The 25028-nt window shown below is 46.3% G+C and overlaps 2 protein-coding genes across 3 annotated transcripts in view; both read left to right on the forward strand.

The window, feature by feature from the left end:
* LOC310660911 (zinc finger protein 653-like) overlaps positions 1-25028 on the forward strand; it is a 103491-nt gene that overhangs the window by 36739 nt on the left and 41724 nt on the right. Inside the window, exon 3 of one of the 2 annotated variants that reach the window (XR_014503670.1) lies at positions 4219-4377. The exons of the other annotated variant lie outside the window; for it this stretch is intronic. The gene's annotated coding sequence lies outside the window, so the exon portion shown is untranslated. Of the gene's footprint in view, positions 1-4218; positions 4378-25028 lie in introns of those variants that run through there. 2 annotated transcript variants of the gene reach the window in all.
* Positions 3597-25028, forward strand: part of TBRG4 (transforming growth factor beta regulator 4) — a 39376-nt gene continuing 17944 nt past the window's right edge. The window contains exons 1-7 of the mRNA XM_083406424.1: positions 3597-3726; positions 7542-8041; positions 11734-12057; positions 15245-15416; positions 17507-17664; positions 21283-21393; positions 22704-22848. Of these exons, the coding sequence (XP_083262550.1) occupies positions 7628-8041; positions 11734-12057; positions 15245-15416; positions 17507-17664; positions 21283-21393; positions 22704-22848 (1324 nt within the window). The 5' untranslated portion in view covers positions 3597-3726; positions 7542-7627. The remainder of the gene's footprint in view (positions 3727-7541; positions 8042-11733; positions 12058-15244; positions 15417-17506; positions 17665-21282; positions 21394-22703; positions 22849-25028) is intronic.

Here is a 25028-nt window from a genome sequence, read left to right on the forward strand (position 1 = left end):
TCTTAGATATATGTTTAAATGTTCATAAGTGTACCAACCAAGCACATACATAGATCAGCACAGGAAGACCGACCTGAAGCCATTTTGATTCCTAAACTGAGCAAATGTTTTCTCTACAAGGTCAAAATGGGAAACCTCCCCATTGTCTCTTTGCTCACAAATCCTGTCTTAAGGACACTAAGATATGAATAGGGTGTGAGCCTGTGACCTGGCCCAGGAACTAAGTATTTATCATTACAAAAGACTGGCCAGGCTCCCCGGGGTATCCAATCAAGTAAGCATTAACAGGTAACCTGCCAGACAGGAGATAAACAAGGACAAGAGATAAACAACATTTAAATTTCTGTTTAGACCGCCTTTTCTGAGATGTAGGTATGATGTATCTGAGGGGTGGTCTTAGGTTACACCCCTTCTGTGATGTATGTATGTTTCTGGGGGTGGTCCTGATCTACAGGATGGGAATTTCAAAAGTCTTTATAAGACCTTGCACAGCATTTTCCTGGGTTTCTCCTTTCCTGCGTGTGAGGGGAGCACCTTGTTGCAACAGATCAATAAAGATCAAGCTTACTAGCTGCTTTGCTTCTCAATATTCTCTGGTTGGCCTCTGTTATTCTCTCCTACCAATAGGGAACCTATGTAAGGACTTTATATGGGCTCTTGGATACTCCATAAGGGAAAAGGGCAATTTTTTATTTACACCACTTGCAGTGTTCCAGTACAGATCAGGCTCCGGCCAAAGGCAAACTTGCTTCAAACACAAGTGTATTTAGACTTTAGCTTGTGCCGACTCATTCTCACATGCTTAACTAGTTGCAGGTGCCGGACAAACACCCAAAATCATCCAGCACACCTTTGGGTGTGTTCTACCCAAAGGGCGACACCCAAATTTGTTGATATATGGATTCAACTGTAATAAGCAAGTCTTTGTCCCAATTTGGGACTTGCATTTTAAGTCATTACCCCAAAATTACAAAATGAACCATCCTTAATGAAAAAAACACACACCCAAATCTTATAATGTAGGAGATATGGTAAGCCAGGCTGTCTCAATTTAAGAAAATGAAAGCAAAGTGTTTCCGAGACAGATCTAGTAGAAACCATTTCTGATTAAAGTTTGGAAATCTCTTTGGGACTTTGCAGCATATACGTTTTGTTTCTTATGGACCTGAAGCTGCTTACGATAATTGTGTGTAAAGCAAAAAATAAAGGAAATTATTCAGAGGCATTTGAAGCAGACTCTTGCCTATTAAAATGTTCCAACCCCAGCACTGTTTTTTTTGCTCTAATGAACAATATGCTTCTAGCATTTCAAGACAAACATTTTCCCAAGTAACTGAACAGCATACACTTCTTATTAAAAAAACCCAATTTAAACCAAGTGGTTTGGCAAAAAAGCAATAAAAAACATTGCAGGTAAGTTGCAGCATAGCACAGCTGTTTTGCTCTATGAGTGCATATGCTGTTTTCACAAGGCGGCTGACTTCTCAACTTAAAATTGAACTGGTATCTCTTTGCAAAGTTTTGAGAATTTAAACAAAAACATATCTCCACATTTGCCACAACCTAAGCCACCTAAAAGTTATTTTTAAAGTTGTTCGAGTATCTGGGAATGTGGAATAGCCCTGGCCCTGTGTTTTCCCAGAATGAAGGTGGCAATCCTAGTTACATTTCAAATCCATGTTGGTTTGTGCCACGCCTGAGCCACAAACTCAGACAGATTTCGGCTCTTATACTCAGGCCTAGCCTCCCTTCTCTATTAAACTAAAGGCACATTGCTCCACCTCTGCAAATTTAAGAGAGCCCAAGATTTACCTTGAAATTTAAGGTAAAGTATATAGGCACCCAAAATTATTCTCTAGCAGGTTCATTTGGCTCCTTATGCCTTTTGCCAAATTTCTTTTTCCCTAAAAAAAAGTTGGAAGCCTCAAAATTGTTGAGAGGGAAAGACGTGAGCTTCAGAACAGGAATCATCTTTTAAAATTAAAATAAAATACTGATATTGTTGCTCAGAAATAGAGGTCGTGACCACACTACTGGGTCACCCCACAGCCTTGGATAAGCATACAGCTTCACTACCAGGAAAATTATAACAGAAAAAATAGCCCATAACCTGCCAACTGCCTTTTAAATAGCCCTACCCACCCACCTGCCCCGCAATCCCTTATTAAATGGAGAAAACAGCGCCTGACACTCCTATTTATATAGCACTGGCCCGCCTCTGGGGGTGTGGCTTATGCACCCCCACCCTGCCTACTTTCCTATTTCCCCCTATCCCGTAACACAAGTTGACCAAGGTCCCGCCTCCAAACCACCATTGGTCGGCTGTTAAGGAAGGGAGGGGGAAACAGGCTCCCTAATGCCCGGAGGAAAGATGGCGTGGGCGGGCCTTTCTCAGTAGCCAATAGGTCTGGGCCACAGGAATGAGAGAAGGGAAGGGAGGCGCCCATAGAGATACTTTTTGTGTAGAAGCCTACCGCATGGTCTGGATAGGCACAATCTGAGCTCTCACGATGGAAGGGGTTTTTAAAAGACTGAGATGAAAGCTTCAGGTAGGTAGCCGTGTTGGTCTGACGCAGTAGATATATAAAATTAAAAAAATGACCGTATAGTTAAAACTATGGTTTTCCCAGTAGTGATGTAAGTAAGTAACTAGACTTTATTTGCGTAGCCGACAGGCCATAGCATCAAAGGACAAACACCAACAGAAATACATTATAGATATAGTTACCATAAAATCTTGTGACCTATTAAAACCCTAGGTAAATTAATAATCTCAGTACTTAAAACTTGGCAGAAGTAATAAAATAATAATAATAAAACAGTGGAAGGACAGATCGTGAAGCTGAGGCTCCAGGACTTTGGCCGCCTCATGAGAAGAGAAGACTCCCTGGAAAAGACCCTGATGTTGGGAAAGATGGAGGGCACAAGGAGAAGGGGACGACAGAGGACGAGATGGTGGGACAGTGTTCTCGAAGCTACCAGCATGAGTCTGACCAAACTGCGGGAGGCAGTGGAAGACAGGAGTGCCTGGCGTGCTCTGGTCTGGTCCATGGGGTCACGAAGAGGCGGACACGACTAAAGGACTAAACAACAACAAACCAGCTTTTAGTACAGTTCCATGCAGTAGCTTCAATACAGGTGCACAGCAACAATGTTATAATGAACAAAGTTTAGTCAGTTAAAGGGGAAGATTGCAGGGAAGGGTTGTGGGGTTGGTTTTTTTTGGCAAGATTAAGAAAGCACTAGGGAATGTATCAAGTTTTGTTTAAATCACAGTTCTCCAGACCTTTTCCTTTAGTTTAAACAAAACTTACGCAACCATACATTGTGACATTATGTTAGGGAAAATAGGGAAAAACACTATGGGAAACACTTGTTGCAAATTCTGACTGGAAACACCGACGGAGTATTGTGTGAAATATTTCACCCGCCCCCCTGCAGCCCAATCCTCAGAATACATGTTTATTTACCAACTTTGTACCCCGCCCCGAAGCAAGTCCCACTGAATAAATAAACTTTAAAAAATCGATTCCCCCAACCAGGAAAACACCTCTGCAACAAAAGTCTACGGTGCACCTTTCAAAGGGAACCGTCGCGCGCGACGGAAGTGACGGCATCGGCGCGCGACGCTCCCCTCTCCCGGCGCTCTGGCGGCGCCTCAGTGCACGCGCGGGCAGCCGGTTGAGGTCAGACCGGGCGGCGGCGGCCCAGAACCTGAGCCGGAGGGTGAGGACCGAGAACGATTAAAATAGAATAATGGATAAGCGGAGGAGGAGGAGGAAGAGGAGGGGGCAGGGCAGGAAACCGGCCTGTCACGTGTTGGGGGTGGGGGGAGGGGCTGCCGGTTTTTTGGGGGGCCGCCCCCTCCCCCCTTTATTCCCTCCTGGCTTGCGGGGATCGGGGCCTCCTTGTCGCCATCGCATTCCCCTCCAGGGCCTCAGCCCGTCCCGCTGCCCCTATACTCTCTTTATATAGATATATAATAATTTTTCTCTTTATATAGATATATAATAATTTTTATTAATTTTCCATTTCAATCCAATAATAGCCTCATTATAACAGTACCAAATTATCATGCAATTATATACTCGCTTTGCATTGCTTTGGTGCCGCCTTTCCGTCCGCAAAAGGCAGCAGCGCCCCGATCTCTGGCAACAGCAGCGTGCACAAAAAAGCAACATGAAAATACAGTGGTATCTCGGGTTACATATGCTTCAGGTTACAGACTCCACTAACCCAGAAATAGTACCTCGGGTTAAGAACTTTGCTTCAGGATGAGAACAGAAATCGTGCTTCGGCGGCGCAGCGGCAGCAGGAGGCCCCATTAGCTAAAGTGGTGCTTCAGGTTAAGAACAGTTTCAGGTTAAGAACGGACCCCCGGAACGAATTAAGTACTTAACCCGAGGTACCCACTGTAGTCGTGATTTTTGCAGGAAAATAATAAAAATAAAAATATTTATACCCCGCCCATCTGGCTGAGTTTCCCCAGCCACTCTGGGCAGCTCCCAATCGAGTGTTAAAAACAATGCAGCATTAAAGATTAAAAATTCCCTAAACAGGGCTGCCTTCAGATGTCTTTTAAAGACAGGATAGCTGCTTATTTCCTTCACATCTGATGGGAGGGCGTACCACAGGGTGGGCGCCACTACCAAGAAGGCCCTCTGTCTGACGTGTTGTGGATAGGGATGTGTGGGGTGGAGCTTGCTTTTCGGCTCATGTGGGATTTCCACGCAAACAGCAGGACTGAATAGCGCTGGGGAACTGGGAGGGAGTTTACCGCAAAAGTGAATTTTGAACTCAGGAGTTCTGCATCTGCAGCATATCCTATCAGTTAGAACGGGGAATTGAAATTGGCCAGTGAGTCCTGATCTCCCCCACTCCGATAGGCCAAATTTGACAGATGTGTGGGGCTACTTACCTGTCAATCACCAGACATCACAGTGATACCAGGCGACCAGTTTTCCCCCATGTAGTTTGAAATCAAAGGCAGTACCAACAACTAGCTGCTTGTCGGGGCTTGCAAAGTGCTGTGCTGTTGATCAGGAGTGCTTTCAGCCCAGCTGTGTCTTCACCTGCCCCACAGCTGAAGTCACGTTTTTATGTATTTATTATTTAAGAAAACGTTATGTAGCGCTTGATTGTTTTTTAAAAAAACCTCAAAGCAGTTTGCAAGAATATAAAGCAAGTAAACTGAGGAAAATAATCACAGCCATGCTTTAAAACACACAAAATACTAAAAAAGTACCTGTACTTTCTAAGCACCTGCGTGGGCTTGTCTAAACTGCAATGTTTTTTATCAGGTGCTGAAAAAGAGTTCTGTGAAGTCTGGCCTGCTGTCAATACGCTTTGTTGTTGTTGTTTAGTCGTTTAGTCGTGACCGGCTCTTCGTGACCCCATGGACCAGAGCATGCCAGCCACTCCTGTCTTCCACTGCCTCCTGCAGTTTGGTCGAACTCATGCTGGTAGCTTCGAGAACACTGTCCCACCATCTCGTCCTCTGTCGTCCCTTCTCCTTGTGCCCTCCATCTTTCCCAACATCAGGGTCTTTTCCAGGGAGTCTTCTCTTCTCCTGAGGTGGCCAAAGTCTTGGAGCCTCAGCTTCAGGATCTGTCCTTCCAGTGAGCACTCAGGGCTGATTTCCTTCAGAATGGAGAGGTTGGATCTTCTTGCAGTCCATGGGACTCTCAAGAGTCTCCTCCAGCACCAGAATTCAAAAGCATCCATTCTTCGGCGATCAGCCTTCTTTATGGTCCAGCTCTCTCTTCCATACATCACTACTGGGAAAACCAGAGCTTTTACTATATGGACCTTTGTCGGCAAGGTGATGTCTCTGCTTTTTAAGATGCTGTCAATAGGCAGAGACTTCCAAAGTGCAGGTGCTGCCACACTAACTATTTGAGTTCTTGCAGATGCTGAATGAGTATTATAGGGCACCTGCAGTAGTGCCCATTACACTAATCGAAGTGGGCACATGTAGGGTAAGGCGATCTTGTACGTAAACTGGTCCCAAGTTGTTAAGGGCTTTATGTTCTCATTTGATGTGGTGGCGAGGTTTTGCCAAAATGGCAAGTCACTACTGTGGATATTAGCCATTATTAGTAGCTTCCTGAGTGGGTCTGACAAGCCAAATGACATTGCACGTTATATGACTGTAAAAAGGTAAAGGTACCCCTGCCCGTTCGGGCCAGTCTTGCCAGACTCTAGGGTTGTGCGCCCAGGGTCACGTGGCCAGCGTGAGAAGCTGCATCTGGCGAGCCAGCGCAGCACCCGAAACGCCGTTTACCTTCCCGCTGGTAAGCGGTCCCTATTTATCTACTTGCACCCGGAGGTGCTTTTGAGCTGCTAGGTTGGCAGGCGCTGGGACCGAACGACGGGAGCGCACCCCGCCGCGGGGATTCGAACCGCCGACCATGCGATCGGCAAGCCCTAGGCGCTGAGGTTTTACCCACAGCGCCACCCGCGTCCCTTACAGTATATGACTGTACACCAGCCTTTTTTATACTAGTTCCTAAAGTTAAAAACAAAACTGCTCTTGCACTGTTTTGCTGGACCCACTGCCCAATATCTCCCTGGCCTCATTCTTCTTCCCCCCTCAGGAAACCTCTGCTGTTACGCAATTAAATAATTGTTCCATTTGATCTGCTTATGCTAGCATAATTGTCCTTTTCGCTAAGGGTCTCTTCTGTTAATTCAAAATCCATATTTGTAATCTGCTGGTTGGGTTAATCGCGTTGATTTTCTCTTAATGCTTTGAGCCCCAGGGGACAGGTATTTTGACACAGCAATGTTTCCTCAGTAAGTCCCGTGGCTGATTGTTGCCACCATTCGAGAATCTTGACAACACGATTTTATCCATTCATAATCAGAAAAAAAAGTCTCGCTGAGTTCAGAGGGACTTACTTCTGGGCAAATGAGTACAGGATTGCACCCTGACTCGGTTTGCACCAAAGCCAGTGGCGAATCAATGTCTGCATTTAACAGTTTTCTATGCTTTTATTGGGACGCGGGTGGTGCTGTGGGTTAAACCACAGAGCCTAGGACTTGCCGATCAGAAGGTTGGCGGTTCGAATCCCCGCGACGGGGTGAGCTCCCATTGCTCGGTCCCTGCTCCTGCCAACCTAGTAGTTCAAAAGCATGTCCAAGTGCAAGTAGATAAATAGGTACCACTCCAGCGGGAAGGTAAATGATGTTTCCGTGCGCTGCTCTGATTTGCCGGAAGCGGCTTAGTCATGCTGGCCACATGACCATGGAAACACCGTTTACCTTCCCGCCGGAGCGGTATCTATTTATCTATTTGCACCTGTGTGCTTTTGAAATGCTAGGTTGGCAGGAGCAGGGACCGAGCAACGGGAGCTCACCCCGTTGCGGGGATTCGAACCACCGACCTTCTGATCGGCAAGCCCAAGAGGCTCAGTGGTTTAGACCACAGCGCCACCCGCGTCCCTTTCATGACATGGTGGTATACAAATATTTTTATCAATAAATAAGTTATGGAAAGTCCTCACGAGCTGCCTTCACCTTTTCTCCCTGTTCTTATCCAGCTTCTTGGAGATGAGTTGATGCCCGCCCAGCGCTGTTCCCCTTCCTCTTCGTCCTCCTCCTCGCTCCCCGTGGGCCTTGCTACAAAATGGCTGCCAAGCTGTTGCACCGCTGGTATCGTCTCGCCAGGCTCTCGTCCCCCTTGTGCGCCCGAGCTCACGTGGTGTCCGCGGGAAGCAAGATGGCGATGGCCAGAGGGCTGCCCCAAACCCCTTCCGCCCCGTTGACCGCTTTTAGCCTCTCGAGGCCCACAGACAAACTCTCAGTCAAGGAGCAGGCGGACAGGGCGCCCCCCCAACGCAGTGAGCTGGAGGACATCATCAACTCGGCATCCACCGCAGAGGATCTCTTGCGCTTGGAGGAGCTTTACGCCGTCAACGCAAACCAAGCGGCCATTATAATCTCCCGACTCTCCCGTCTAGTGGCGGAGAAGAAACTGGACCCCGACAGCATCTTACGGGATGTGCGCTTCCAAGACCTGCTTCAGATCGTACACAGGCAGGTAGGTTCCGCAGCCTGTAAGTGAAAACAGTCCTGGGGCTGCTTCTTTCTTTCTGATAGATACCGTATTTTTCGCTCTATAGGACGCACCGGACCATAGGACGCACCTTGTTTTAGAGGGAAAGAACAAGAAAAAAAATTCTCCCCCTCTCTGCTCAGCGCACCTTCAGTGAAGCGGCAGGAGAAACGGAGCCCCTTCCATTTCTCCTCCTGCTTGGCTGAAGGGGCGCTGCGCAGCTCTCCCTCTCTGCTGAAGCCAGGAGAGTCTTGCTCGCCTGGCTTCAGCGAAAGGAACTTGGAGCCTGCGGAGCGCAGTGGGAACTCCCGCTGCGCTCCAAAGGCTTCAGCAAAAGCAACCTACATGAAAGACCTACATTGGCTCCCAGTACGTTTCCGAGCACAATTCAAAGTGTTGGTGCTGATCTTGAAAGCCCTGAATGGCCTCAGCCCAGTATACCTGAAGGAGTGTCTCCACCTCTATCATTCTACCCGGACACTGAGGTCCAGCGCTGAGGGTCTTCTGGTGGTTCCCTCACTGCGAGAAGCAAAGCTACAGGGAACCAGGCAGAGGGCCTTGTCGGTAGTGGTGCCCTCCCGTCAGATGTCAAAGAGATAAACAACTACCTGACATTCAGAAGATATCTGAAGGCAGCCCTGTTCAGGGAGGGTTTTAATGTGTGACATTTTAGTGTATTTTTGGTCTTTGTTGGAAGCCGCCCAGAGAGGCTGGGGAAACCGAGCCAGATGGGCGGGGTACAAATAATAAATTATTATTGTTATATTATTATATTATTACAAAGTTCAGTGGGTGAATTTGGGCCAATCGTGATCTCTCTAAGCTTGACCTACCTCACAGGGTTGCTGTGAGGGTAAAATGGGGACTGGGGGCATGTGGTGTGGTCCTTGGAGGAACACCAGGATGTAAATGTCGTTTTATTTCCCATTCTGAATTTGCTTTCTTGATTCTAACATTGAGCTTTTTTCATTAGAGGCTTATGGCGAGCAGCTAGCTACAAAGAAGGGTGAAATTCATTCAAAATTCATTTATTTGATTTCTATAGTGTAGACCTCAGGGCAGTTCATAATATAAAAACACAAGACAAAACCGCCAACTGAAGGCAGCTGTAACTGGTATCAGTTAACTTGCAAAGAGGCTTGCAGTTCCTTGGGCTTCCCCTCGCAAGAACCCCGAGAGGAAAAGTTATTCTTCTGTTTGCAAGTAGTGAATGAGGTCCTCCCTGGTCAAAGTCCAGTTTTCCGAACAGGGACAAATAAAAATTCGTTGTGGCAGGTGAAAGGTAGCCCGTATCAAAATGTATTTCTGCTCTTAGGCCTGAACCCCTGCAAGACCTCGGGAAGAAAGAAACTTTTTCTACTCCTGTAATTAAGTCTTACAGCATTCTCTGAATAAGCAGGAAGCCTCCACAGATACAAAATGTCCCTTTCTGCAGACAGAAGTTATACAAGGACAGGGGGAATCCAGAGGGAGCCATTTGATGGCAGGGATAGGCCCCTACAGCCCTTTTCTATATGTTGCCCTTTCATGGCTGTGACACCAGAGGAGGGCTAGTGTGGGGATCTCATGAAACTGATGTCAAAGGCAAATTAATACAGTGGTGCCCCGCAAGACGAATGCCTCGCAAGACGGAAAACCCGCAAGACGAAAGGGTTTTCCGTTTTCAGAGGTGCTTCGCAGGACGAATTTCCCCATGGGCTTGCTTCGCAAGACGAAAATGTCTTGCGATTCTTTTTCGCTCCCCAACCCCTTTTTCTGAAGCGCTAAGCTGCTAATAGCTTTTTAGCAGCTAATCCGCTAATCCCTTAAGCCTTTAATAGCCGTTAATAGCCCTTAAATCCGCTAATGGGCTTGCTTCGCAAGACGAAAAAACCACAAGACGAAAAGACTCGCGGAACGGATTCTTTTCGTCTTGCGAGGCACCACTGTAATATGATGAACACTTAAATTAGAAGTGGGGACTGTTTCAAAAGATTAATGCAAACCTGCATGCCATGAACTTGATAAATTGTGTGAGATGAGTGTTCATCAGTCAAGACCTCTGTGTGAAAGAACCAACTTCTGTATGAAAATAAAATTCCTTTCCCTCAAATAATGGACTTTCCCCTTTAATTTCCTCAGATGAATTAGTGTAGCTAATCCCGGTAGCAGGGTCCCTTAAAAGAACTCTCTTCCACAACCTTCCGGTCTAAACTGAATTTAACAATAAGAGGAAGAAGGTGGCCAAGCCCCAAAAAGGCAGTGGAGACACAGGATGTGGGTTACAAGGGACTTGGTGGGGTAGGGCTCCCTGACCCCGAGATGGGAGATGGGGACTGGGGGTGAAGCCTCTTTATCCAGAAGAATTTGAGCAGGAGAACATGGGAGCTTGCAGGATCAGGCCAGCGGCCCCTACCTAGTCCAGCATCCTGTTCTCGCACGGGCCAACCAGATGCTCATCATGGGAAGCCCGCATCAGGATCCGACCGCAAGAGCCCTCTCCCCATCTGTCCTTTCCAGAAACTGGCATTCAGAATCGGTGCTGCCTCCCAGACCAAGATGGTTGACTCTGCAGAACTAGCAAAATGACCTGTAGGATCCGAAATCAGGAGGAAACAAAATTCCAAAGAGATGGGAGCAAGTTTATAGAATATATAACTGTAGAAATTTGAAGACTCTGGCAGGAATGAAATAGATCTTACGACGTAGACAGGATACAATAAGAAACGGTGTAAAAGTAACTGAAGTAAGAAAGCCAGTTGAAGGGAGGGAAGTCAACGCTCGGCAGAGTGTGGGGAAAGAATGTGGGCAAATGACTGTTAAATTTCATTGTATTTTGCTTGCTTGTATTAAAGGAAAACATGGGATGCGGGTGGCGCTGTGGGCTAAACCACAGAGCCTAGGACTTGCCGATCAGAAGGTCGGTGGTTTGAATCCCCGCGACGGGGTGAGCTCCTGTTGCTCGGTCCCTGCTTCTGCCAACCTAGCAGTTCAAAAGCACCTCAAAGTGCAAGTAGATAAATAGGTACCACAATGGCGGGAAGGTAAACGACGTTTCCATGTGCTGCTCTGGTTCGCCAGAAGCGGCTTAGTCATGCTGGCCACATGACCCGGAAGCTGTATGCCGGCTCCCTCGGCCAGTAAAGCGAGATGAGCGCCGCAACCCCAGAGTCGTCCACGACTGGACCTAATGATGTTGGGATACTGCCAGGGAGACAAGGTCCATCTCAACTCCACGTCGTCTCCGGACGTCCATTGATCTCCTGTAGACACGCAGTATCAGCAATTAGCGACACAAGCTCCAGAAATAGCTTCCCACATTCCAGAGCCGATGCACGCTCTATCAGCAGATAATGCACACAGCGGAAGATACACCCAGGAGAGCATGATTTACAAGTTTATTCAGCGTTGATCAGAACAAAGAAAAACATGACTGCCTGCTTCAGATGTCTCTGGCAGAGAGAGAGAGAAACGAAAGCAAAGACACAACATAAACATCCTGTGAAACAGGAAAATACACAGGCTGTGACACAAACATCCTGCTCCCTTTTAAGGTGGAACGGAAATATCCTAACAAATGATCAGGGGTCCCTTTACCTGTTTATCAGGTTCTTGTTTACTACATTTGCAGAGACGCTCTGCTTCTGGGAGAGCTAAATATCTTCCTCTTGCTATCATCAATCTTCTTTTGCGTGCAGGGGACTCAGGTATGGAACACGGCTTTGGTGAACCTCTTCAAGAGCCTCGACCTCCTGGGCCTGGAGCGGAGCAGGCCGGAGATGCGCTCGGTGGAGCAGGAGGTGCGCTGGCGGCTGAGGCGCCTGACCTTCAAGAATCTGGCCTTCCTGGCTGAGCACGTGGCCGCCAGCGTCCCCAAGGGACACCCGAGCGAGCTGCTCAGCGATGTGCTGAAACATCTCGAGCTGCGCTGGACGGAGATTTCGGACGCCAGGACGGTGGTGATGCTGATGTCGAAAGTGGGGCCCCTCTCCCAAGCACTGATGGAGAGACTGGAGGATAAGGTAGAGGCAGGAACCGGTACAGTCCGACCCCGGGGGGAGGGGGAGAGGAGATGCACGGGATTTATTTATTATAAAAATGCAGTTGAATGGCTATGTACAAAGTCAGTAAAACACAGGATACAGTACAGTGGTACCTTGGTTCTCAAACTTAATCCGTTCCGGAAGTCCGTTCCAAAACCAAGGCATGATTTCCCATAGAAAGTAATGCAAAACAGATTAATCCTTTCCAGACTTAAAAACAACCCCTAAAACAGCAATTGAACATGAATTGGGCAGCTGGCCCAAGTAGGACCAATTCAGCCAGCTAGCCCTGCCTGGGGATTGTCTAATTGATTTTTGAATTTTATTGTCATTCATGTTTTTATACTGTATTTTATGCTGTCTTTATAATTAAGTGTTTTAAAGTGTTTTAAATTTGTTGTTGGCTGGCCTGAGCCCGGTTTTTGAACCGGGAAGGGCGGGGTATAAATAAAAAAATATTATTATTTATTATTATTATCTAACGAGACCACTGATCCATAAAATGAAAGCAATAAACGATGTCCTGCGGTCACACAGTCAGTCCATCAGTAGCTGAACTGGGTTCCACACAGTCACAGAAACAAAACGCAAAAGAGCCGCAAAAATGCAAAATAATTAGTAAAAACAGACAGACCTCAGCATAAAACGGGAGTGTGGCACTCAAATCGGAAGCGTAACACTCAAAACGGAGCATGTTCGGCTTCTGAAAAAAGTTTGTAAACCGGAACACTTACTTCTGGGTTTGCAGTGTTTGGGTTCCAAGTTGTTTGAGTACCAAGGCGTTTGAGAACCAAGGTACCACTGTACAAAGCAATGCATAGTGTAATACTAACAGTTCCAGAGTAGCTCGGAAAACCAGCCACAACGTGTTGATTAAAACCTGAGAAAATAGAACAGTTTTTTGACCACCTGCCTGTATTATACGAAGCAGGTGCCAGGCAAGTCATTCTACATGGTTTTAAAGCATTGGTAGTCCATCTAGGCCAGCCTTTCTCAACCTGTGGGTCCCCAGATGTTGTTGAACTACAACTCCCATCACCCCTAGCTAGCAAGGCCAGAGCTCAGGGATGATGGGAGTTGTAGTCCAACAACATCTGGGGACCCACAGGTTGAGAAAGGCTGATGGATGATGGACTCAAGGGCATCCTGATCAAATTTGCAGATGACACCAAACTGGGAGGGGTGGCTAACACCCCAGAGGACAGGATCACACTTCAAAACGACCTTGACAGATTAGAGAACTGGGCCAAAGCAAACAAGATGAATTTTAATAGGGAGAAATGTAAAGTATTGCACTTGGGCAAAAAAAATGAGAGGCCCAAATACAAGATGGGTGACACCTGGCTTGAGAGCAGTACATGTGAAAAGGATCTAGGAGTCTTGGTTGACCACAAACTTGACATGAGCCAACAGTGTGACGCGGCAGCTAAAAAAGCCAATGCAATTCTGGGCTGCATCAATAGGAGTATAGCATCTAGATCAAGGGAAGTAATAGTGCCACTGTATTCTGCTCTGGTCAGACCTCACCTGGAGTACTGTGTCCAGTTCTGGGCACCACAGTTCAAGAAGGACACTGACAAACTGGAACATGTCCAGAGGAGGGCAACCAAAAATGGTCAAAGGCCTGGAAACGATGCCTTCTGAGGAACGGCTAAGGGAGCTGGGCATGTTTAGCCTGGAGAAGAGGAGGTTAAGGGGTGATATGATAGCGGTGTTCAAATATATAAAAGGATGTCACATAGAGGAGGGAGAAAGGTTGTTTTCTGCTGCTCCAGAGAAGCGGACACGGAGCAATGGATCCAAACTACAAGAAAGAAGATTCCACCTAAACATTAGGAAGAACTTCCTGACAGTAAGAGCTGTTCCACAGTGGAATTTGCTGCCAAGGAGTGTGGTGGAGTCTCCTTCTTTGGAGGTCTTTAAGCAGAGGCTTGACAGCCATATGTCAGGAGTGCTCTGATGGTGTTTCCTGCTTGGCAGGGGGTTGGACTCGATGGCCCTTGTCGTCTCTTCCAACTCTAGGATTCTATGATTCTATGATCTAGGCGCTTCACAGACAGGTTTGTGAGGCTGGTGGGAAAGTTTTCTTTTCCCCTTGCATGTGAAAAGAAGGGAAATCCGGTTTCATCAAAGGCATTTTCCTTTACAAGGAAACTGCTCTTCTAAGCCCAATTCATCGTTCTGAACTAGCTCTATATCCCCAATATTATTGAGCCATATCTCAAGAGGTAGCTCCACCTGGGATTTCCAGCGAAATCATTTTTCTTTTAAAAGAGATCAAAGTAAATCAAACAAACTGATACAATAGATATAGCAGAAGTACCAAAACTCAGCACAGTGTGCCTGAGAGAGACTTAGGATTAGGTTGGCAAAGTACTGAAGGCCGTTAGGAAAACAAAATTTCACTTTGTACTGTGGAGGACAAGTCCTGTGTTGTCAGCCTTAGTTGCTTATAATATAAAATCGCACCAAACAGCATAGACTTTCATCAGGGTCCTCCAAACCTTTGGTAACTTGTAATTTGTGAGTTAGATTTTCAGCTACTGCTAAACCTTTATACCCAATTTTTTCAGCAAGGGGCCGGTCCACTGTCCCTCAGACCTTGAGGGGGGCCAGACTACCGTATTTTTCGCTCTATAAGACGCACAAGACGCATCTAGTTTTTGGGGGAGGAAAACAAGAAAAAAAATATTCTGAATCTCAGAAGCCAGAACAGCAAGAGGGATCTCTGCGCAGTGAAAGCAGCGATCCCTCTTGCTGTTCTGGTTTCTGGGATAGCTGCGCAGCCTGCATTCGCTCCATAAGACGCACACACATTTCCCCTTACTTTTTGGGAGGGGAAAAGTGAGTCTTATAGAGCAAAAAATATGGTATATTTTGGAGGGGGGGGGGAATGAACGAATTCCTATGCCCCACAAATAACTGAGAGATGCATTTTAAATAAAAGGACACATTCTACTCATGTAAAAACACGCTGATTCCCGGACTGGATTTAGAAGGCGATTAGGCCGGATCCTGCCCCCGGGCCTTAGTTTGCCTACCCATGTTTTATACCAATGCAAAAGTTGCAAGGAAGGTTTCCATTTGGGGTGAAATATGCCGATAGCGTATCTCCCCCTGGGTTAGACCTTCATCCATTTTTCACCTCCATCATCTTTGTCAACAGAGCCTGGAGTTGGCTGAGCAGTTCACCCCCGAGGACACCCGGAGAGTCGCCGTTGCCTTGGCGATCCAGAACCGCCGGTCCATTCCTCTGCTCCGGGCAATCTCCTACCACTTGGTCCAGAAGCACTTCACTTTCAGCACCAGCATCCTCCTGGACCTGGCTTTCGCCTACGGTGAGCGGAGACTTCCTTTTAAAAAATGGGCGTATCCCTTTAACCCTTCTGCCCAGTAAAGAGTTTTACACACCAGGAAGCAGAGACAGCATACAGATGCTCCTTCAGACAGCATTCTCCCTTCCCTGGCCTCTTGCCATGGAAGGTGGAGGGGCTGGAGAGGGTGTGTAATAAATAATAATAATAATAATAACGATAATAATAATAATAATACAGTGGTACCTCAGGTTACATACGCTTCAGGTTACAGACTCCGCTAACCCAGAAATCGTGCTTCAGGTTAAGAACTTTGCTTCAGGATGAGAACAGAAAATATGTGGCGGCAGCGGGAGGTCCCATTAGCTAAAGTGGTGCTTCAGGTTAAGAACAGTTTCAGGATAAGAACGGACCTCCGGAATGAATAAAGTACTTAGCCTGAGGTACCACTGTAATAATAATAGTAATAATAATAATTTATTATTTATACCCTGCCCATCTGGCTGGGTTTCCCCATCCACTCTGGGCAGCTCCCAACAGAATATTAAAAATACAGTGGTACCTCGGGTTAAGAACTTAATTCGTTCTGGAGGTCTGTTCTTAACCTGAAACTGTTCTTAACCTGAGGTACCACTTTAGCTAATGGGGCCTCCTGCTGCCGCAGGGCCATGATTACTGTTTTCATCCCGAAGCAAAGTTCTTAACCCGAGGTTCTATTTCTGGGTTAGCAGAGTCTGTAACCTGAAGCGTCTGTAACCCAAGGTACCACTGTATGATAAAACATCACACATTTAAAACTTCTCTAAACAGGGCTGCCTTCAGATGTCTTCTAAAAGTCAGATAGTTTTTTTTCTTTCCTTGACATCTGGTGGGAGGGTGTTCCACAGAGCGGGCGCCACCACCGAGAAGGCCCTCTGCCTGGTTCCCTGTAACCTCACTTCTCACAGGGAGGGAACCGCCAGAAGGCCCTCGGAGCTGGACCTCCGTGTCCGGGCTGGACGATAAGGGGTGTTTGGAAGTAGTTTTGGGGTTAGTGTGGGCAGGCCAACTGAAACTTAATTTGTGTCAACAGGTATCACTTCATTTTTCAGTTCCCTTTTAATTTGTATACCACCTTTCCATATTACTATGCTCAAGGCAGTTTACAAACCGAAGAAACAACAAAATACACAGCAAAGACCACAGACGTAATAACAATCTGATCCAATACAGAAAATAACTTCAGAATAAAGAACTTGTACCAAATAAAGCAATATTCAGTAACCAGCAAATAATAATTAAACAGTGTACGCTTATCACTAACAATAAAGAAGTACTGAACCGTAATCAGTAAAAATAACGGCAGGTCACAAGGCATAAAATGCCACTCCTCGCCCTTCTTACAGGGAACCAGGCCGAGGGCCTTCTCGGTAGTGGCACCCGCCCTGTGGAACGCCCTCCCATCAGATGTTAAGGCAATAAGCAATCATTTTACTTTTAAAAGACATCTGAAGGCAGCCCTGTTTAGGGATGTTTTTAATGTTTGATGCTGTATTGTGCTTTTAATATTCGGTTGGGAGCCGCCCAGGGTGGCTGGGGAAACCCAGCCAGATGGGCAGGGTATGAATAATAAATTAAAGGTAAAGGTAAAGGGACCCCTGACCATTAGGTCCAGTCACGGACGACTCTGGGGTTGCGGCACTCATCTCGCTTTATTGGCTGAGGGAGCCGGTGTACAGCTTCCGGGTCATGTGGCCAGCATGACTAAGCCGCTTCTGGCGAACCAGAGCAGCGCACAAAAATGCCGTTTACCTTCCCGCCGGAGCGGTACCTATTTATCTACTTGCACTTTGACGTGCTTTCAAACTGCCAGGTTGGCAGGAGCAGGGACCGAGCAACGGGAGCTCACCCCGTTGCGGGGATTCGAACCGCCGACCTTCTGATTGGCAAGCCCTAGGCTCTGTGGTTTAACCCACAGCGCCACCCTTGTCCTTCTAAAAATAATAAATTATTATTATTATCACCATCATCATCATTATCATCATCATCATCATTATCATCATCATCTCCCCCGGCTCCTCTTCTGCAGTCAGCATCTTTTTCTCTCAACTGCTGTTTCTTCCTCTCTGCTTCAGGGAAGTTGGGTTTCCACCAGACCCAGGTCTTTCAGAAGATCGCCGCAGACCTCCATCCCCGTGTGCCGGAGCTGTCCCCTGGGGACGTGGTGCGCTGCCTGAAGTCCTTCGCTTACCTCAAGTGGCTCAACCTGCCCCTCTTTGAGGCCTTTGCTCAGGTGAGTAAGGGGCAGAGGTGCAGGCAAACCCCCACGTTCCGTGGCCCTGTTCCTTTGAGCCAGCGTGGTGTAGTGGTTAAGAGCGGCGGACTCGTAATCTGGTGAACCGGGTTCGCTTCCCTGCTCCTCCACCTGCAGCTGCTGGGTGACCTTGGGTCAGTCACACTTCTCTGAAGTCTCTCAGCCCAACTCACCTCACAGAGTGTTTGTTGTGGGGGAGGAAGGGAAAGGAGAATGTTAGCCGCTTTGAGACTCCTTTGGGTAGTGATAAAGTGGGATATCAAATCCAAACTCTTCTTCTTCTTTGACTCATCAGTGCCAGGCTGCGAAGCCTGTTTTAGTTTGAGGGCTGTGTTTTCCCGTAGGCAACCTCCTAGGAGCCACTGATTGGGAGTGGCCACCGGGACCACATAACATCGGTCCTGAGAGATCTGCATTGGCTCCCAGTACGTTTCCGAGCACAATTCAAAGTGTTGGTGCTGACCTTTAAAGCCCTAAGCGACCTCGCCCCAGTAGACCTGAAGGAGCGTCTCCACCCCCATCGTTCAGCCCGGACACTGAGGTCCAGCTCCGAGGGCCTTCTGGCGGTTCCCTCCTTGCGAGAAGTGAGGTTACAGGGAACCAGACAGAGGGCCTTCTGGGTGGTGGCACCCACTCTGTGGAACGCCCTCCCTTCAGATGTGAAGGAAATAAGTAGCTATCTTCTCTTGAAAAGACATCTGAAGGCAGCCCTGTTCAGGGAAGTTTTTAATATTTAATGCTGTATTGTTTTTAACACTTGATTGGAAGCCGCCCAGAGTGGCTGGGCAAACTCAGCCAGATGGGCAGGGTATAAATAATAAATTATTATTATTATTACTGACCCTTGGTGGGTGTGGCCCAAGGTATGTCACCAGGTATGTGTCTGGACCTACATTCGTGTCCAGAATCCACATCTGTCCATGCACACGCTACCAAGAAGTATAGGACCTTCTGTGTCTTGGTTATGAATACAGTGGACCATTGGGTTACTTTACCTTCGGGTAACGTAATCTTCGGGTTTGCTACATGCGCAGAAGCGGTCCTCCGGTTACGAAATTTTGGGGATATGGCCAGGCCTCTGGAACAGATCCATAGCTGTCAACATTTCATAGAATCATAGAATCATAGAAGAGTTGGAAGAGACCACAAGGGCCATCGAGTCCAACCCCCTGCCAAGCAGGAAACACCATCAGAGCACTCCTGACATATGGTTGTCAAGCCTCTGCTTAAAGACCTCCAAAGAAGGAGACTCCACCACACTCCTTGGCAGCAAATTCCACTGTCAAACAGCTCTTACTGTCAGGAAGTTCTTCCTAATGTTTAGGTGGAATCTTCTTTCTTGTAGTTTGGATCCATTGCTCCGTGTCCGCTTCTCAGGAGCAGCAGAAAACAACCTTTCTCCCTCCTCTAGGTGACAACCTTTTCTATATTTGAACATGGCTATCATATCACCCTGCAAGCTGAAAATTTCCCTTTTCTTGCGAGGAATCCGATTCGGAATAAGGGAATTTCCCTTGAAAAAAGCAGGAAGTTGACAGCTATGAACGGATCCCGTTCGTAACCGGAGGTACTACTGTATGTGCCTTTCCGTAACCTGGTGCTCACAGGAAGTGGTCGAAACCACTGAGCCTCTTGGGCTTGCCGATCGGAAGGTCGGCGGTTTGAATCCCCTCGACGGGGTGAGCTCCCGTTGCTCGGTCCCTGCTCCTGCCAACCTAGCAGTTCGAAAGCACGTCAAAGTGCAAATAGATAAATAGGAACCGCTCCGGCGGGAAGGTAAACGGTGTTTCCGTGCGCTCTGGTTTCCGTCACGGTGTCCTGTTGTGCCAGAAGCGGTTTAGTCTTGCTGGCCACAGAAAGCTGTCTGTGGTCAAACGCCGGCTCCCTCAGCCTGAAAACGAGATGAGCGCCGCAATCCCATAGTTGCCTTTGACTGGACTTAACCATCCAGGGTTCCTTTACCTTTTACTTTTACACAGACGCGGATTAAAAAAAGTTCGTTTATTACATGAGAAGGGAGGCCATCTGAATGCTGCTTCAGATAGCGAGGCTAGAAGTACAATAGGGCAGCAAATCAGACAGTACATATGCATCTTGAACTAAAGCAGGCAATACTGACAATAGAAGATTGGAGATCAAAGTTGTTAGATTATGCTGAATTGGATAAGATGACTGGAAAGATTAGATACCTAAGAGACCAAAAGTTTACAGAAGACTGGGGAAAATTTGTTGAATATCTGGAGAATATAAGTGATGGTCAAATAACGCTAGAAGGTTTTAAAAGAGCACTGTGAATACGCGAGAGACATTGTTAAAAGGAATTAGAGGGAAAAAAGATTTGAATAATGACAATGGTAAAAAAAAGGAAATGCGGAAATTAATAATGACTACGAAAGATTTACGGAAAAGCTGAAGGAAGTCCAAAAGGAAAGATTTGGAAAATTGGAATGTGAAAACAATGTATGTCTTGTTTTGTTTTGTTGTAAATTAATAAAAATTATTTATATATATAAAAAAATGAACTAAAGCAGGCATAGGCAAAAATGGCCCTCCAGACATTTTGGGACTACAGTACCCATCATCCCTGACCACTGGTCCTGTTAGCTAGGGATGATGGGAGTTGTAGTCCGAAAACATCTGGAGGGCCGAGTTTGCCTCTGGTTAAACTAAAGAGTAAAGAAAGGATCTCTTTCAAAAGGCTAAAAAGAGTGGGGGTGGCTTTTGTCAGAGACTCAGAAACACACAAAAAATAAAGTAAGAAAGGAGGAGGAGGAGGACGTTATTTGTGTGTTGATTCAAAGTGTTAGGCTGGTCTTTGAGAGCATGGAGTGAAAAGGCGGTCTGTGTTGGGGCTTGGAGATCTAACCAAGCAATGAAAATATTCCAGGATGAAAGTGGTGGGGCTTCTAATCCCCTTCAAGCAGTTTCTGATTCATTTAAGATATGATAATCTTTATTGTCATTGTCCCAAACAGAACAACGAAATTGAAAATCTACATAAGACATTCAAAACCCAGCAAGCCTGCTATCCCAGCTATCTGAATCTGGTTAGCCCCCTAAAAACGATGATACCCCATTTTAAAATACTATATACTCCCATAGACCCCTGACCATTAGGTCCAGTCGCGGCCGACTCTGGGGTTGCGGCGCTCATCTCGCTTTACTGGCCGAGGGAGCCGGTGTACAGCTTCCGGGTCATGTGGCCAGCATGACTAAGCCACTTCTGGCGAACCAGAGCAGCGCACGGAAACGCCGTTTACCTTCCCGCCGGAGCGGTACCTATTTATCTACTTGCACTCTGACGTGCTTTCGAACTGCTAGGTGGGCAGGAGCAGGGACTGAGCAACAGGAGCTCACCCTGTCACAGGGATTCGAACCGCCGACCTTCTGATCGGCAAGTCCTAGGCTCTGTAGTTTAACCCACAGCGCCACCTGCGTCCCTTATAGGCTCCTTACAATGCGTTTAAAACCAAAATAGCGTTTGGGTAGAAACTGTTTCTCAGGCGGCTAGTCCTAGTCTTTATATTTATGGCTAAACTATAACCGTTTGAAATGAATGAACTCAAATCGCTTTTCCCGCCATTCTTCTTTTCTTAGCACACTGTGGACAACGCCGAAAAATACTCCCTGCTCCACCTTAGCAACGTCGTCCTCGCTTTTGCTCGCTTGAACTTCCATCCCAGCTGCAGAGACGCCTTCTATAGCACAGTAAAGTCCTTTATTCGTCTTGGGAGGGCAGAGGGAGGGAGAATGTAGCCTTCCGCCGGGGATGCTTTAGCAGAGATTCCTGCCTTGCAGGGGGTTGGATTTGATGACCTGGGGAGGTCGCTTCCAACTCTGCAATTACATGATTCTAAGTAGGTTCTCAAATGCCAGCCTAGAGGTATTCCGCCCCGCCCAAGAGACTAACATCCAATCCCCTTTTGATTGTGTTTGTAGGAGTGGAAAGAGGGTTATACAATTCAAAGTGTTGGTGCTGACCTTTAAAGCCCTAAACGGCTTTAAAACACCGACTTCCGGGTTTGCAGTGTTCTTAATCCTACATGGGGCTCCCAGTATGTTTCTGAGCACAATTCAAAGTGTTGATGTAGATCTTTAAAGCCCTAAATGGCCTCAGTCCTGTATACCTGAAGGAGCGTCTCCACCTCCATCGTTCTGCCCGGACACTGAGGTCCAGCGCTGAGGGCCTTCTGGCGGTTCCCTCATTGCGAGAAGTGATGTTACAGGGAACCAGGCAGAGGGCCTTCTCGGTGGTGGCACCTGCCCTGTGGAACGCCCTCCCACCAAAGAACAACTACCAGACTTTTAGAAGACATCTGAAGGCAGCCCTGTTTAGGATTGCTTTTAATGTTTAATAGGTTATTGTATTTTAGTGTTTTGTTGGAAGCCGCCCAGAGTGGCTGGGGAAACCCAACCAGCTGGGTGGGGTATAAATAATTTATTATTGTTATTGTTATTATTATTATTATTATTATTATTATTATTATTATTTGTTCTGGGGGTTTGCTATGTCCTTGTTTGTATTATGTACAGTGGAACCTCAGTTTTCAAAAGTCTTGAAGTTGAACGTTTCTGTTTCCAAACGCCGAAAACCCGGAAATAACTGCTTCGGTTTTAGACCTTTCGGAATTTGAATGGTCTCCTGGAATGGATTACCTTTGAAAAACAAGGTTCCATTGTATTTTGTGTTTTTATCTTCTATTCTTGTGCTACGAACCGCTCCGAGATCTATGGATGAAGGGCAGTACAGTAGACGCTTGGGTTGTGAACGTGATATGTGCGGGTTGTGATTCGGCGCTTATGCGCAAAGCACGATTTAGCGCTTCTGTGCATGCGCAACTGCCGAAACCCGGAAGTAACACGTTCCGGCACTTCTGGGTTTCGAGAGTGTGCAGCCTTAAAAAACGTAATCTGAAGCAGACGTAACGTGAGGTATGACTGTATACTACTAGTAGTAATACTACTAATAATATCATCATCATCATCATCATCATCATCTGCTTCTTTCTCCTTTCCAGGTCCACAGAGGGATAGACAACCACTTGGATGACTTAGACCCCTACCTGCTTCTGGACCTGGTGTGGTCCCTCTGCGTTCTGCAGCAAGCAAAGGCTTCCCATCTGCAAAAAGTTTTGGAGCCGGAGTTTCGCACTCGCTTCTTAGGTATGAACGGACGAGTGACCTGGGTGGGGAGGAGGTGGGGAAAGCATCCAAGGACCAGGAAAACAGCTTCCTAGCAGTGGGCACTCTGACCCTACCCTGGCCACAGACCCCTTTCAGATGCCTCTTCCCTTCACCTTTCAGGACCGACCTGGAGTTGGGAATCTGACTGCTAGGTGGCGCTGCTCCCCAAGGAGAAAGCGAAACGATTTTGGCACAGAGCTCATATATTATCTAAGGCTCCATCTGTGCCCTACATTTAAAGCAGCGTCGCGCCGCTTTTAAGCAGCCGTGGCTTCCTCACCCCGCAAAGAATTCTGGGAAATGTAGTTCATGTAGGGTGCTGAGAGTTATGGGGACGCATCTGAGGATAGGATAGGAGGGGGCTGCCTATGGGGCCCTGCATAGCCCTTCTCCAGCTCAGGTCCCACTGAAACGACTGAGGTATGCACAGGGCTCATGTTCTAGGTTAGCACAAGAAAAGTACCTGCTGTGTCGAGCCCCATCTTTATTCATATCCATCTTGCTATTTCATTATTATTATTATTAGCATTAGTATCCTGCCCTATATACCCATAGATCTCTGGGTGGTTCATTGCATAAAATTACAATACAAAAAAACAAAACAAAATATGTAATAAAAAAACAAAGACCCAAGGATCCCTCTTCTACTATAATAAAATAATAATAATAATAATAATAATAATAATAATTTTATTTATACTCCGCCCTTCCCGGGCTCAAGGCGGCTAACAACAAATTTAAAACAATTATAAAAGCAGCATAATATACAGGATAAAAACATGAACAACAATAAAATTCAAAAATCAATTTAGGGGAAATAAGCTTTCGATAATCCCCAGGGCTAGCTGGCTGAATTGGTCCTACTTGGGTCAGCAAGGAGGCCAGGAGAGAATTAGCTGTGGGGGCTCAGAGCGGGTGATCTTCATAAAAGGGCATCAGGTGTCAAATCAGCCAGAGTATTTTTAAAATAAATTATTAACGTCCATAAAATTCATACACCGCTTGCTTGTTAAAACAAAACAAGAACCCTCAAAGCGGTTTACAACCCTTCTTTAGAGCATACAAAAGTTTAAAACTGATTAAGATCACCTCAACTTCCTTTTTTTTAAAAAAGGTTTTTTATTTATACAAGAAAAACAAACAAACAAAAAACACAAATACCAAATACCAAATTATACACAAATTACAAAAATAACCATAGACACATAATATTCTTAGCAAACAATAAAACATCTATTGGTCTTAACACTAAAGACCCAACCTCCCGTCTATTCCATACTTCAAATTCATATTACTTATTGCCAATACACATTTTTTTTAATAATTAAACTTATTCTCATTAAATCTAATTTCTTATATCTACCTTAGAACTATTACTGAAGTTCCTCGAATGCTGCAACAGAATTTAAACTACTATATTTATTTTTCAGATATTCTTTGAAAACCTCCCATTTAGAAACAAATTCCTGTTTTGATTTATTCTTTATTTTTTCTGATAAACCATCTAATTCAGCATATTCTGTCAGCTTTTGGATCCAATCTTGAATAGAGGGGATTTCATTACTCTTCCATTTGGCTGCGATCAAAACTCTTGCTGCCGCCATGGCATATAAAAAGATACCCTTCCTCTTTTGTGGAATATCCAAATCTGTTATTCCCAGGAGGTAGGCCTCTGGTTTTTTATTGAAAGAGATATTTAGCATTTTTTGCAGTTCTGCATGTATCACCTCAACTTCCTATATAGCTGGACTGGCTTCTCCCGGATGAGAATGAGTACAGCGCAGCCAACTGCTTAATGTCAAGTGGCAGGGAGTTCCAAAGTGTAAGGGCTGCCACACTAAACTTTATTTGCAGGGGGCCAGGAGGTGCTGAGCGATTGTCCCTGCTCCCTGGCTGTTGACCCTCCCATTGGGTTTCACTCTGCTTTCTGTTAATAATAATAATAATTATTATTTATATCCCGCCCTCCCCAGCCGAAGCCGGGCTCAGAGCAGCTAAGAACAGTAAAATAATACAACTTTCTAAAATCATTCCATTCTAAAATCAGCTCAAATCAAATTAATGGCAACCACTGGGCTAGGAGGGGGTCAGGCTGTGCCTTGGCCAAAGGCCTGGTGGAACAGCTCTGTCTTGCAGGCCCTGCAGAAAGATGTCAAGTC

Source organism: Podarcis tiliguerta (genome assembly GCF_965153285.1).
Source record: "Podarcis tiliguerta genome assembly, chromosome: 12".
Taxonomy (NCBI): domain Eukaryota; kingdom Metazoa; phylum Chordata; class Lepidosauria; order Squamata; family Lacertidae; genus Podarcis; species Podarcis tiliguerta.